At 39.1% G+C, this 14,670-nt stretch overlaps 2 protein-coding genes across 4 annotated transcripts in view; both read left to right on the top strand.

Moving 5' to 3' along the window:
- Nucleotides 1-7,410, top strand: part of stard9 (StAR-related lipid transfer (START) domain containing 9) — a 41,736-nt gene extending 34,326 nt beyond the window's left edge. For 2 of the 3 annotated variants that reach the window (XM_025055014.1, XM_008311829.3), the window contains exons 23-33: nt 1-806; nt 1,377-1,580; nt 1,655-1,838; nt 1,911-2,057; nt 2,159-2,252; nt 2,478-2,647; nt 2,884-2,948; nt 3,507-3,709; nt 4,898-4,977; nt 5,430-5,588; nt 5,977-7,410. In XM_025055014.1, coding sequence (XP_024910782.1) covers nt 1-806; nt 1,377-1,580; nt 1,655-1,838; nt 1,911-2,057; nt 2,159-2,252; nt 2,478-2,647; nt 2,884-2,948; nt 3,507-3,709; nt 4,898-4,977; nt 5,430-5,588; nt 5,977-6,078 — 2,214 coding nt within the window. In that variant the 3' untranslated portion in view covers nt 6,079-7,410. The remainder of the gene's footprint in view (nt 807-1,376; nt 1,581-1,654; nt 1,839-1,910; nt 2,058-2,158; nt 2,253-2,477; nt 2,648-2,883; nt 2,949-3,506; nt 3,710-4,897; nt 4,978-5,429; nt 5,589-5,976) is intronic. The other variant, XM_017036789.2, reaches the window with a different exon arrangement.
- A 1,990-nt stretch (nt 7,411-9,400) lies between these two features.
- Nucleotides 9,401-14,670, top strand: part of sptb (spectrin, beta, erythrocytic) — a 45,112-nt gene continuing 39,842 nt past the window's right edge. The window contains exon 1 of the mRNA XM_008311842.3: nt 9,401-9,758. The gene's annotated coding sequence lies outside the window, so the exon portion shown is untranslated. The remainder of the gene's footprint in view (nt 9,759-14,670) is intronic.

Below are 14,670 nucleotides of genomic sequence, written 5' to 3'. Positions count from 1 at the left end.
GCTTCATCCACTCACTCTGAGTCTCTTGAGAAGATGAATAAAAGTCTCAAATCAGGTCCCACCAACTCTGGTTCATTGTTGGACAGTTGTGAGAAGATCTTTGAAGACCAACGTTTCTCTCAGACAACAACAAGAACTTCGAGTTCTACAAACAAACACATCTCTTCAGTCAACGAACACGTCAATGAACACAAGCTTCAGACTAAAGTAGCCAATAGAAAATGTTCAATTTACAGCAGAATGTTTGATGATTCTTCAGAGTTTTGTGTTAATGGTGCAACTCCTGAACCTCATGAAGATGACACGTTGTCCTTGGCTCCCAGTGAATGCAACACAGACGTTCTTGTGAATATCCAACCTTTGACCAGCGAACTAAAGTCTCAAGATCGCAGCATGATACCAGAAGACCTTCCTATGCACAACAAGTTCACCAACTGGTCTGGTATAAACCAGCAACGATCCAAACTCATCAAGAAACAGCAGGAGTTGGTGAACGTCAACCAAGACAACAGTAGAAATGTCGGTGATTGGGGTGAAATAGAAAGCTGTGGATCGAACCTGGAGTCTGTGGCTAACAGTGAGAGACGGGTCAGAGAGATCAAGAGGTTAAGACAGGAGAGAGAGCAGGTGATGGCTTCAGTCAGTCTGAGCATGAACCCAACGCCGCTGTCTGTGGAACTGACGGAGGCCAAGTTGCATTATGGTCTAGGAGAGACAGACACGTTGTTGAAGATGTTGTCCCCAAAGACCAGTGAAGATCTGGAGCCAGTGAACTCTGCCCGTACCAAACAGCAGCTTTATGATCGGTAAGAAAAGACAGAAAACTGCTTTCAGTATAAAAAGGAAAAAAAGAAAAGTTGATTAGAATTTTTTTCTATACAGTGTTATAGGCCTAATTTCATAATGGTTATTATCCAATATTAGATATGCTAACCATAGCCAACCATTTTGGCTATTTCCAATTATTAAGGAGAAAAGTCTTGCCTAACTGTTAGCTATGCTTTTAAAATGTTTTTATGGTTTTAAGACATAACGTTTGGCTCTTTTTTGGCTAACAGTTGTCATTTGAGAGCTCGATAGCTACTTCAATCCGCTACGGCTACAGCAATTTTGTTATATTTTTTGCTATTAGTTGTCTACTTCTTAGCAAATCTGTAGAGATGTTTTAGTTATTTTAAGATATTTTTTGCTAACTGTCAGCCAATATAGTTAAGATATTTTTTGCTAACTGTCAGCCCTCTAGTTGGCGCTTTTGTACATGTAGCGCTTTTTGGGCTAACTTTATTTTTTTGTAATTTCTATGTAATGGCCGTTTTGCCAAAATTCAGTTCATTTTGACATCTTCTGTTTGACAACATATTTATCTTTCTATCCAGACACCGAAGGAGTATTGAGAGTTTGAGGCACGAGAGGGAGCGGCGACTCCAGACTTACCGCAGAGCTCGAAGTCTAAGTCCCAAGAAGTGTCCTTGCTCGTCCTCTGAAGAGGCTGCGTCCCCTTCCAAGATACCTCCTGTGTCTCCCAGTCGCCGCATGGAATACCTGCAACAGCTCCGTCAGGAGGTGATCGACAGCACCAGGTAAGGAGACTTCCTCTACCAAACAAAAGAAGTAAGCAAGAGTAAATCTGAAATATTGTCATCTGTAATCACAGGTTAACAAATTCTCCAAGAGGAGAGGGACAGTATCCATCAGACATTGAGCACATGTTGCGTGATTACGGCCGAGCCCGACAAGAAGCCATGACGGAGATTGCGAGAGCTAGAGAACGACTGCGAGAGAGAACGGAGCAGGAGAAAAGGAGGCTTCAACAGCAGGCGCTGACTCCTGAGGAAAAGGTTTGTAAAATTGATTAAGGAAAAGATCCTAAATCCTAGCAGCTCCCTTATCTTTATTTACCTTCTGTCCAGGACGACCCGAGGTATCGGACCAGAACCAGTAACAGCACCTTGTGCACTGGATCCAGTCTGAGTCTTTCATCTGGACCCACATCAGGATACAACAGTGGGAACACGGTCCAGCAACAGCACAGCAGCAGACCAGCTTTAAATGGACAGGTTGGTTCACTAAAAAAAAAAAACAATTCAAATAATATTACACTTATTTTGTACTGGGAAAATACAATAAAAAAATCACCTGTATTTTGTTTTTGGTTCAGGTGACTCAGGATGAAGGACAGAAGATCTGGACACGTCCTCCATTATGTGGTCCTCAAAGTGTGAAGACACCTAGAGTCTGGCTGTCTTCCCAGGGTATAAACAGAGCAATCATTTACTACACTTACATATAATTGTTATTATTGAAAAAATGGTAAATGTTTAAATCCACAGGGTAAGTGTTTAATCATAATAATTAAATATTCTTCTTGAGAATTTAAAGAATGTTCACCAAGGATATTTGTCCTCCATCTGTCTCTGGTTTGGTCCAGTTTTAACCTGCTCACTCTCCCCTCTTCATATGGCCATGGTTTTTAATAGACATTTGCACCGAGGCGTCCATCACTGTCTTTGAACCACGGGTAACCTCATCTCCATCGCCCTCCACCTGTTTGCGTCAGCGCTCCACCTCCTTTGGCTCCTGCACCTCTTCTCTCTCCACAGCCCATCAGGATCTCACCTCCATTCTCCTTCGGGAGGCGCTAGCTGAGGTAACAGAAAATGTTTCCAATCCTTATCGCAAAGTTGTATTTGTTGGGATTGCCAGTGCTATGCTAGTAAGCTACACTGATCAATTAAAGAAAATATTATTATTCTTATATAATATAAGAAAGTATTTCATTTTTTTTCTTTTAGACTTATATAATATATGAAAGTATTTCATTTTTTTTCTTTTAGAGTTGGCGCACTACTATTTATAATCATTTTGATGTTTTCTTCTTTACAGGTGCAACTTGCCTCCACCAGAGATTTTACCAACTTGGTGATGGGTAAAGCCTCTGCAGAATGGAGGTAAATTCAGCCGTTTCACACACATCTGATTTGATCAAACATATGGCTCATGGTCCAGAAATGGACATTCACATGGCTTATTCTGTCCACTAGGTGAAATTTAATAGAAGACGTTGCCTGCAATATTTGGAAAATAATTTCACGATTCGATTAGCTTTTCTACATTTACAGATAAAGGAATTTCTTTGTTGTCCACATTTTAAGTTTTGATTTGAAGTCTCTTCAGTCAGTTAATATAAACTGATAACTTTTTTTTTTTTTAATCTCCAGAAACCTCTGAGTAAATGTCTTTTGTCTGTGTATTGTAGAAAACAATGTGGAAATTGCATTCATTTTTCATGATCAAGAAACATTCTGGGTGTTGATGAAATGTTTGGTAAATCGAGAGTTTATTAAATGTTTCATTTTCATAATATACTTGTTCTTTGCAATAAAACTTGGGATTAAATTGGACCAGAACGACGTTTTATTTACTTGCTGGATTTATGAAGAGAATATTTCTGTCAGTCTTTTATTTTGGGATACACTCAATTAAAAAGTTCCTTTCCTTTCCTTAAGGTACCAGGGTGTAGATCAAGGCGTCCACTCCTACCACAAGCCCTCCTGCAGCCAGGGGGTGCATGGTTTCCTGGCTGCAGCGGAGCTGGACAGACCTGTGGACCTTCTGTGGAAGACAATCTGTCAGCTGTCCAGGAGCCACTTGTATAATCAGTCAGTGCGCTCTGTGTGGACACGACCACTAGATGACAGCACTCAGCTGGGTGAGTTAATGCCAGTCTTCAGCTGCTTTGGCTAAATTAGACATTGTAATGGTAATTGATGGGATGCTGCATTTCTACATTGCGTTTGCATTTAGCATAATGTTAATGTATAAAAAATGCAGCTATTACTTTACTGCAGTACTATTTATATTCTTGTGTGACTTTAATGGACTCTGTATGTGCATTACTCCGTGCTCTGCATCTGCAGCCATTACATTTCCTGGGTGTGGAGACTCATTCATCACTGACAAGTATATTGTGTTACAAGAATCCATTTCCACACCTGCGTTGTACTGCGTACAACATCTTCACAAAATCAGCAGGACTTTGTGTTTTTTGCTCTGCATTCTGTAGAGATATGTAGATACTGTAGTAATTTGTGGCATTTGAATGAGTTCTACTGCAGATAGCATCCATCTTAAGGAATTAATTAACCTTTGTTAATTGTCGTCAACATGCTCCTTAAGAATGATATGCAGCAGATTGAGGTTATTTAAAGCTATTTTGGGTTGAATTTGGCTCTTTTTGTGACAAAATTTCAGATTTATTCAGGCTGACTTTAAACTCAGACCTTCATGTAACATGTAACTATTTTTGGTCAGGTTTAGAAATGTGAAAAGGATTATCCTGTTTTGTTTTTTCATTTTTGATGGCAGTATATTGTTGCTATATATTTGTTATATATTTCTTGAGGGTCAAACTTAGATTGTGTGTTGCTCGCTCTCAGATACATCAATGATTTTACTTGTGAGTTTGATGGGCAAGAGTTATTTATATATGTTTTATTTTACATCTAGTCATTTTTGAGTGTAGGCTCAGTTGAACTTTGTATATAACCACAATTCATTTCTTGTGTTCTATAAATACATTGCCAAATTTTAGTAGTTTATCCCCACACTCCCCAACAAAAAATAGATTTCTTTTTAACCTTGGTTTTCTATCGAAGTTTTCTTTAGAGTCTTACATTTTTTAAAGCCACAGTAAAAGGTTGCTGGTGCTCATGCCTTGAAGCAACACAATCAGCAGTTCCGTTCCTGTTGGTAACCCACTCTGGTCCCCACCACAGTCCAAAAACATGCAGGACTGTTGGCAGCTGTGATTGGCTGCAGCTTCCCATGAAGCCTGTCCACGAATTAAACAGTGAAGAATGAACGTCTCTGTGTCTCTCTTCTCTGTCTCCCCCTACAGTCTACATACTGACAGATGCCTCCACATGCCACCTGAGTCAGCCAAGGGACTTCTGCTGCATCAGCACCGAGTCCAAACAGGTAAACACAGCTGCAGAAACAACATCACTGCTCTGACCACTGCTGTTAGTCGGCTCTGTGCTGCATCTGAGCAGCTTTTCCTGACTTGGACTGATACTAAGACTGAACCACATCACTCTGTCTAATATACTGCATGTAAGCTGTGACGGAGGACAGGTGATATATGGAGCTTTTACTATATATGTATATATTAATATATAAAATATAGAAATGTTCATATATATATATATATATAGACATGTTTAATATCGAAATATACAGGTATATATAGACATATTCAAGCTATAAATATATACTGTATACATATTTATATGATATATAGAATGAGACTACACTGTTTATATTGATAAACAGTTCATAAAAATATTATTATTCCAGGATGTTTTGAGCATCACTCTGCTGCCCCCCCTCCTCTCCCCCCGGCCCCTCCTACCCCTGTTTCTCTGCCTCAGGGTGGCCTCTACATCCTGGCCATGCAGTCGGTGTATGAAGAGTCTCTGCCTCGTCCCAGTGTGGATGCTGTTCGGGGGGAGATGATGCCCAGTTGTTGGGTCCTTCAGCCAATCAGACAGAATGGGAAAGAACTCACCAGAGTCATTTACATGCTGCAGGTGATTCAGTGTCTGTAAACTAATTTGTATTTCTGTGACCACTGTCATTACCTTACAACAGACAGTTTGGTTTGGTGACAACAGGATGATAAATACTGTATCTGAACATGAGGTTTTACCAGTCTACTGTATAGAACCTTCAGGGTTTCCACATTCCACATTTAAATGGAATACAATCAAAAGTACAGTCATTTCTTTTGCCTAGAACGTTGCAAGCATCACTGGCTTATCACCGCCCAAATCATTCCGGTTTAATGTAACTTTACAAAGTTAACAACAAGAGAAAAACAAATTCTCCACATCAAACCACATCTGCTGCTGTTTGTCTCCATGTAGTGTTTGTCCCGGTTGTGTTGTGTCCTGACCAAGTCCTTGTCCTGTCTCAAAGGTGGACCTGAAGTCTCCGTCTTTTCCTCCTCGTCTCCTGAGCAGCGTGGCCTGGAGGCAGGCGGCCGTCATCGCTGACCTCAACACTTTCCTCACTTCATAGTAATAATCACCAGGAGACATGGAGACACCTGAGGTTCTCTGTGAGCACTTAAACCCAGCATCAAGTCAGTTCGTCTTTTCACCTTGCACCTGAAAATCTTTATATACTTGACTTTTGTTTCTACTTTAAGGAGAGCACTGTTACATATTTCACTTGTTCCTGTTACAGACTTTGAGCAGCTTTTTTACCTGAAGGTTTCAAAAGTTTTTTTGTTATTTTTGTACCTGTAAATAATGATATATTTGTGTTATTATAATCCTAAGCTACCAAAGATTGTCTTAAAACAAACAAATATGGCACATTCACTGTAGTTTATTGACATATATATACATATAAATATATATGTATATATATATATATGTTCTTTATTTTTCACATTCATTCGTGCCTTAAACTCGGTCAAAATGAAGTAAAAGAAATATATATGTGGAAAAGAGAAGAAATTCAAGTTTAACAGACAGTCAGGGGCAAATGGTGACATTTATTTACACCAGCAATGTTTCGCCACTAGTTTCTATCTGCTATAAATTTATCATAAATATATAAACGCTGTCAGAGATGCAGCCACAAGGACAGGACAGGACAGGACATGTGAGATTAAATCTGTTGACGAGGGTCAGCGTCTCTTTATTCCACAGCTGAGGTCACAGACTTTATGCAAATGTTCACTTTAATTCAAAACCTGTTTGGGTGAAGGATGAGGCAACGCCCTCAGATCTGGAGTATTAGGACACATTTAAAAGAATTTCTTCTTCTTTTTGACTGTTTGGAGCCAGAAATAAACACACCGAGGAAGAATTTTGCTGAAAAAAAAGTCCATAAATACAGTATCTTTTTGTTGTATTTTCACCTGCTGCTGCGTATTTCTGACCTTCATTATTCAGAATGTAATTTCAAATGTCCTTCAACTGATTTGGGACCTAATGGGCGAAAAGCTAAAAATACAGTCGGCACGGGACAAAACAACAAATATTATCAGGCAGAGTAAAAAGGTCCCCGAGGAGGAGGAGGAGGAGAAAACAGGGCTCTGAGCAGTGAATAATCCATAATGTTTTTTATCCCAATGTTATATTTAGTTTTTTTTTTCCATTATAGTTAATCATCAAGCACTATTATTTTTCTTGTTACCTTTATATATGCACATTTGTAACAAAACTTAAAAAGAGAATTAAGGTTAAATTAAGCTAGAATTTGGGTTTATGATAAATACGTTTTATTTGTCAAATGAATCTTTTAAAAATGTTACAACTCTTCATAAGTAATTTCTAATTAAATCGAATTTGTCACCGTAAAAGAAGTTGGAGAAGGAGGAAGGAGAAAAACAGAGCACTTCAAATGTAGTCACCGTAAAAGAAGAAGTTGGAGAAGGAGAAAGGAGAAAAACAGAGCACTTCAAATGTAGCATTAATATAATTTGCCATAAAAGTTTTTTTTTCGTAATTGTACATTAGACGACAAAGAGCTGCATAAAAAACACACCTGATCAAAATATTTTTCCAAAAGTTGAGTCTCGACTTTACTAAAAGCTAGCTAACAATCAAGCTAAAAGGCCTCTTTGTGGGTTTCCAATATACCAAAGAAATAGAAAAAAAAAACTACAAGTCCGCTAACAGTTGGCTATGAATTTCAATAAAAAACTTCTGGCAACAATTAAAAAAATATTTTTTTACCAAACTAAAACATATTTCAGAGCTAGTGAAAAGTTAGCGTAAACACACATTACGAGTCCACTGAAGAAAAGTAGATAAAGATGCATTTCAGGAAAACAATGTCAAAAATTAGCAGAAATGCTCAAAAGGCAGTTTAGCATTGGTGTCAATGAGCTTAATATTAGCTTGACGTGCTAGACTAAATATTAGCTTAATGTGTTACATTTTCCTTTGAAATTAATCAAAAGCCTTTCAAGGTGCACAGTTAGGTCCATTTATATTTAATCCATCAGTTCACTTTAACAGCCCAATGTTTTGAAACGTGTTCTTACCTGTGTATTGGTTAAAATGGTGGTTTATTGTTTAAATATAAGCATTTATAATTTTATCTTAAATATTATTTTTATTCCACATAAGCACTGCAAACTTTTAACCACCTTTGAAACCTGTGGAGAATTTTGTTAAGGATCCAGTTTTTAAAAATGTTACATTTTGTTCATATTTTTCTCCATGGTACTTAATCTGCATAAGCTGATTTTGTTTTTCTGTTCTCTGTTAGTTCTCAGTTCACTTGTATTTATTTCTAACTTGTCATTTTTTGTGCAGTTTTTTTTTTTTTTTTTTTTATGTCTCATGAATGTGTTTTTTGAATTCTTCCACAGCTCGGTGCTGGTGTTTACAGCCACTTGCACAAAGTGGTTTTTATGCATAAATGTTCCTTTATTTTTATGTTTGTACAACAATGATTACAACTATGCAGAGGCAGGTCAGCTGGTATGAAGTCATGAAGCCATATTGTTGTTGTTATTGACATTAGCTGAAGGTTGACGACTGTGTGGGATCAAACACTGACCCCACAGCGACCAAAGAAAAACCTGAAAACACAGATGAAGGAACAAGATTTACAAAAAGAAAAATTTGTTTTCTTTTATTTTCTAAAGTGTGTTCATTGTCGAAAAGTCTATTTATGTTCTGAGTTTACGTTCTAAGATGTGACGCTTTTTTATATAAAGACAAAAACAAAATCCCACTTTTTCAACTTGTGTTTATGTTATCACCTGTTGTTGGAATTTTAGTTTCCTGACGACCTACTTTAAATATGTACGTATTATTAGTGTTGAACAAACGGTGCTGTGCTAAAGTGTTAGCCTGGTGTACACATTAAATATATCGAGCTTTTTTTGGTCAGGGAAGCAAATGTAAAGGCTTATTCTCAACAACAATCGTTTTTAAAAGGGTAGTTTTAAAAAGAAGACAACATATGGGTCTTGGACCGTGGATGGTGCCGCTTGGCCACTGATGGCAGTGTCTTTCTCTGCAGGGCAACAAGGCCATAAAAACATATTTTGAATTGTGTCTCTCTCAACATTTTTACAGTTCCTACAGATAACCATTTCCATGGCAGATCGATATATTTTATTTATTTATAAAAGAATCTGACTTCACATGTAAAACACATCAGACTCTAGAATAGTCTAAAAGTGTGTGTGTGTGTGTGTGTGTGTGTGTGTGTGTGTGTATCACGTAGGATGTGACCGGTGTTTAATCGTGTGACAGCAGTGCAGGTGACTTCACTGACCCACTGTGGGTCACAGGATGTGGGCCGGGTGTGATTAGGGGTTTGTGGTGGGTGTAGTAAAGTGGAGTTGGTGGAGGAGGGTGGTGTCTTCACGGAAGATTACAAGAGTGTGTATGCCACTTAGACGCAGCAGTAGCAGCAGCAGCAGTGGTAGCAGCAGCAGCAGTTCTGCTCTGCTCTGGTCAGGAATGTCCGTCCCCCGCGCACACACTGTATCATGTACTGGATGCGTTTATTTTTAACCCAGTGGGGAGGGTCACTCTCACTCTGTGACTGTCGGGAATGACCGTGGAGCCTGTCCCTGCGCCCCTCGCCCCCCCGTGTGGAGACTTGCGTCCACTCTGACCGGGACAGATCCACGTCAATGGGACTGGATTGTAATTGACTTTTGTTTCTTTGGTAGGAATAATCTCAGGACAACACTTTGGAAGACGAACAGCGTCCAGCAGCAGGTGAGTGTGGAGTTAATGATGTTTGGTCACGTGGTGCGTTCACTGTCAGGGTGTTTTTCCCCACACCGAAGTCAAAAGTTAGCTCCAGACCACCTGTTGGAGCTGTTCGGAGTGTAACACAACCCGAGTCAGCGGTGGAGTCCTTTTCCTATCGAATGTTATTGGTACGTTAATGGTTGTGTGTTAAACTAAATGACTTCGTAGCTCCATTCTGTCTTATCTGTTATCTCTGACGGGCCGCCATCGGAGGAGTTACGCACTTTGACGCGGCCGACGTGCGTCCAGAAAGAGCGCGCTTCTCTAAGAGGAATAAAAACTTCAATTAGTGGTAAATGTATGTCCTAGTGTCAACTATTTTATAAAGCTGCTTTGAAAAAGATAGTCAACACGATTCCAACCTTTCACTAAACTAACTTTGGTGTGTAAAAATCGCGCCTTAAAAAAAAAGTGGACTTACTTAAATGAACTCCAATTTAAAATGATTTCGAACACGTGAAAGGATTGGTCTGTTATGTTTTAACAGCAAATGTAGACCAGAGGAATTTAAAGTCTGCTCCGGGGCCCACTGGTGGCACTTGGACAGTTTTATGTTCCCCAGGATTCATGTAAAGGTAGGGATTTGTTTTTAACTTTTAAAATATATTGTCTTTGAATTCTAAATATTACTGACTTTTCTTTACACCTGGGTAATTTTATGGCTAAGCCATAGCAAATTATATAATATTTAGTTATTCTTTGGCAAAGTCTTTATTGCTGTGTGAACTCATTTCCTCCATAGCTAATTCTCAGAATTGTTTTCTGCATAACTTAACTGACAAACTTTGGCTTTGGCTAACCTTGATCTTTGTTGGCTAACCTTTAGCTATGTTAAGTTAGTTACTTTTTAAACATGTTCGAGTCTTTGCCAAACTTTTATTTATTTGTACAGTAGGTTCACTTCAAGTTGTCTTTTAGGAAGGACTTTTTGTTAACCCTTTTAATATTTTTATGTTTTGGCCAAGTTTTTTTTCCTTTTATTGTTTACACCCTAGCTTTTACCCAGTTATTTCAAATTAAAAAAAAGAGGAAACTTACCCAAACTTGTTGGCTTCAGTATATACATTGATAACAGGTCTTAGTTTAGTGATATTGTTGCTGCTGGGTCCCTGGATAGGTCAAACTTTATCACTTCCTAATCATAAAGTAACATTCCTGTTCCCACATAAACATGGTGAATTTGAATTAGGAATGAAGAAGAGAACAGCGTTGAGATGTGTCGCGTCATATTTGAAATGCAACAACTTTGTAAACAGCTTCATGAAGATTCTCAGGTAAAAAAAAAAAGATCCTTTGAAAAAGAGATGTTTGATCTCAGGGATCATTTTGACCTTTTAAATAATGGATGCTGACCAATATCTGTCAAATGCTGCTGGAGCAAATTCAAATAAGCTATAAAAATACCAACCACATTTGCACTCTTTGCATTTACAATGAAGTGGAGTGTGCTGGACTCTTTGGAGAATGAAAACAATATTCACTGCGTCCTACTCCGCCACATGTCGTCATTTCTCTCTATTTAAACCCAGTGGAAGCAGATGAAGTGAAAAGTTCTCCTGACAAACACAGACCTCCGTCTTTATTCCCCTTAAAAGGACAAGTGTGAGTGTGTCGCAGTGTGTGCAGGAGCAGAGACCACTGTGTAAACACGCTCCAGGAATAGTTGACTATCAATTCTTTATAACTGCTCACCAGATCAGAGTCTGGCCTACAGCAGTCACACAGACCAGGAGCAGAGCAGTGCAGCCTGTCGTTGTGAACGTTTATCACCGATGTCTGTCTACATCAGGAATTTCTACGTGTTGAAATTAATTAACGCGCCTCAGTTTCAGGTTAGATTTCTCTGGCAACACTCCTCTGTCGCCTGCTTCTCCATCTCCTGGTCTCTCCTCCTCTTATTGATCCTCCATGTTTGTCGGAGCCTCCCTCCTCTCAGTGTAGTTTCACACACACATACACACACACACACTGCAGGCCGTACATCTCGACTACACCCGTCTCCTGTTTCATCCTCTGACTCCACGCTGCCCAGAATAATGCACTGAAGCTGAGAGTCAGGCTAATGTGCAGCTCAGAGTACTGTGCTGCTACAGTACACAGACATCAGCTCAGTCTCCAGGGCGAGGTGTTGGTTGGATGCTGTGCATCATTTTGTTTTTGTAACGCTTTTCCGCTATTATTACAAATCAGAAGGAGGAAAGATTTATCCGTACATGATTCTTTAAGGAGTGGCGGTCCGTCTACGTCAACTGTAGTGTATAAATACCTGAGGGACAGCTGCCCCCCCAACCCCTTGATAGCTACGATTTCACAACATAGACTTTTTTTTTAATTGATAAAGTAATGAACAAAATAAGTTTAGAAATTATGTGGAAACTGTTTGTTAGCCTAGAATCTAAAAAAACAACAACTTTTGTTTTTATTTGTGTTTGCACACAGGGTAGCAACCTGTAGCCTGTAGGTTTGCCCTATTACATTTGACCTAAGAAATTATGAAAACAACTTTTGTTTTTGCACACGGGATAGCAACCTGTAGCCTGTAGGTTTGCCCTGTGACTTCGTGTGAGTTAGAGCAACTTCCTCTTTCATGTCTAATGATGGATGTTTGGTTGTTATGGCAACACCATAAAAATAACCCAACCCCCCCAAAACGTAACAGTTTTTTAAAAATATAACGTTGAATAATTGATTGTTGTTTTCTTAAGTAGTTTGCTCAAATGTGACAGGCAAAAATACCATCACCGTAAGCACAAAACTAAAAATGGCCGACTTCCTGTTGGGTGTATCTCATGGCACCCACACAGGATTTGATTAAATCCAGGTATTTGGCAAACAATAGAGACATTCAAAAAATAGCTTTCCGACTAACGTTGTGCTAAAAATAACAGTTGTGTGGGTGTGTGTATATATATAATATAAAAAAATATATTTTATATATATATATATGATTTTACAGATGCATTAGATCCCCGTCATGGCAATTTAAAGGGCATTGTGCTCTGAACCAGCCTGATCCGCAGTGTCTTTAGAGGTGACGGGCTGAGCAGGTATGAAACAGTTCTTGTGTCTTTTTCAAGGACACCAGTGCTTCCCTTCTTGGCTGTCAACAGACGCACAGTTGCTGTGGCAGGCAGCGAACCCATGACCTCTCCGTCAGAGGACTGTCTATAAGCAGGCTGACAGCTTGTCTTTACAATCTACCGCTGTAAACGGTGCCTTCTACACTATCACTGAGTTTTTATATATATAAATATATATATATATATTTATAGTCATCTCTGCTGAAGCAGTTTAATCGCTGAATTTTGTGTTTACGCTGGTTTAGTTGAGCTGTCACTTTTCTGACACGATTAGAGTCTCAGAGGTTTTGTCTACAGTTGACAGTTAGGTGATACAGGTCTGTGTGTGTGTGTGTCTCTCTCTCTGTGTGTGTGTGTGCTAGAGAGTGAGTGTGTGTTAGCTAAAGGATAAGGGGATCCCCAGTGATGGGTGGTGCGTCTCTGCTCTGATAAAGACGGTCTGCCGAGCGCTGATACTCACCACCTGTAGGATGCCGTCACTGAGCATCACTGTGGGCCTCAGTTCCAACACTTGCGGACTGTCTGAACGCCCCCTCTGGTCAGGGTGTTTTCATTTGAGGTTTTAAAGGTGCATTTAAAAAAAAACAACCCTGAACTTCACTTCCACAGTAATACAAACCCTCACTTATATTTTTTTACTGGTCACATTTTTATCTTTATTTTTTAGGAACTGGAACACTGAGATAATTGGAAATTGACCACTTTCTTCTTTTATTCAGTTTTCTTAAATCATTTAATAACTCAACTGACTAACTGCTGTAGTTTTTTAAGTTAATTTTTCTCCCATTCTTTTTTGGTTTATGAAGTGCTGAACTACTTGACACTCAGTCGTCTCCATCGCCTGCTTCTCCCCCTTCTGTGGTCTGGGTAAAGACGGTGTCCTTCATTAAGGCCTAAGAGTTTGAAGGTCGTACATATTCAGCCTGGGATTTCACACTTACATACACAGATTTCTCCTGAATCTATACATTTTAATATAATAATATAATATAATATAATATGATATGTTTCCCCACCCAGCAGCAGATCAGCCTGGAGATAGTTGATCTTAGGAATTGTTTTTCTTCTCTTTGTTTTTTGGTTACATGAACAATGGATTCATACAAACAAATTCTAATTACATCTTTAAAATTTAATTATTAATTATTCTTCATAGTAAATTTTTTTTTTAATTTTATATATTTTGTAAACATTTTATAAATGTTCAGACCCATCCAGTGGGAAGCAGCTCTGCAGGTGTACACACCTGGTTGAAGTAAAAGGTCGTAGGTCAGCCTGGCTGTAGCTGATGAGACGGTTATAGTAGCTCTTATATTTGGACTCTCATCTCTGCAGCTGTGGTGAGCAGAGGAGCGTCTCGGAAATCAAACAGCAGAAAATCACATCAGGTTTCACTCCTGTCAGCCCAGAGGAGAAATCTGAGGCTGCTGCGGTGAACATAGACGCTGAACAGTTGATGTTTGGAAAATGGTCTGATGAGTCCAGATTTCTGCTAATGCTTCAGAGGCTAGAGTCTGGTGGAGTCTGGCGTGAACAGCATGGATCCATGGATCCAACCTGAATTGTGTCAACATTCCCAGCTGGTGGTGGTGATGGCATCAGGAAGGAGTTTCTGGCAGACTTTGAACTTCCTTGTACCAATAAATCATGGTTTGGATGCTACAGCTAATCTGAGTGATGTCACTGATCATTTGTGTCGTCTGACATCCATCTGTAAGACGCTGTAAGAGATCCATAGACTGTGTGTAAGAACTGGACCTCATTTAGTGGGTTTTCAGTGTTGAACTGATCTTCAT

This window comes from Cynoglossus semilaevis, chromosome 1 (assembly GCF_000523025.1).
Source record: "Cynoglossus semilaevis isolate Cse_v1.0 chromosome 1, Cse_v1.0, whole genome shotgun sequence".
NCBI classification, from domain to species: Eukaryota; Metazoa; Chordata; class Actinopteri; order Pleuronectiformes; family Cynoglossidae; genus Cynoglossus; species Cynoglossus semilaevis.
This window is presented reverse-complemented; position numbering and strand designations above follow the sequence as displayed.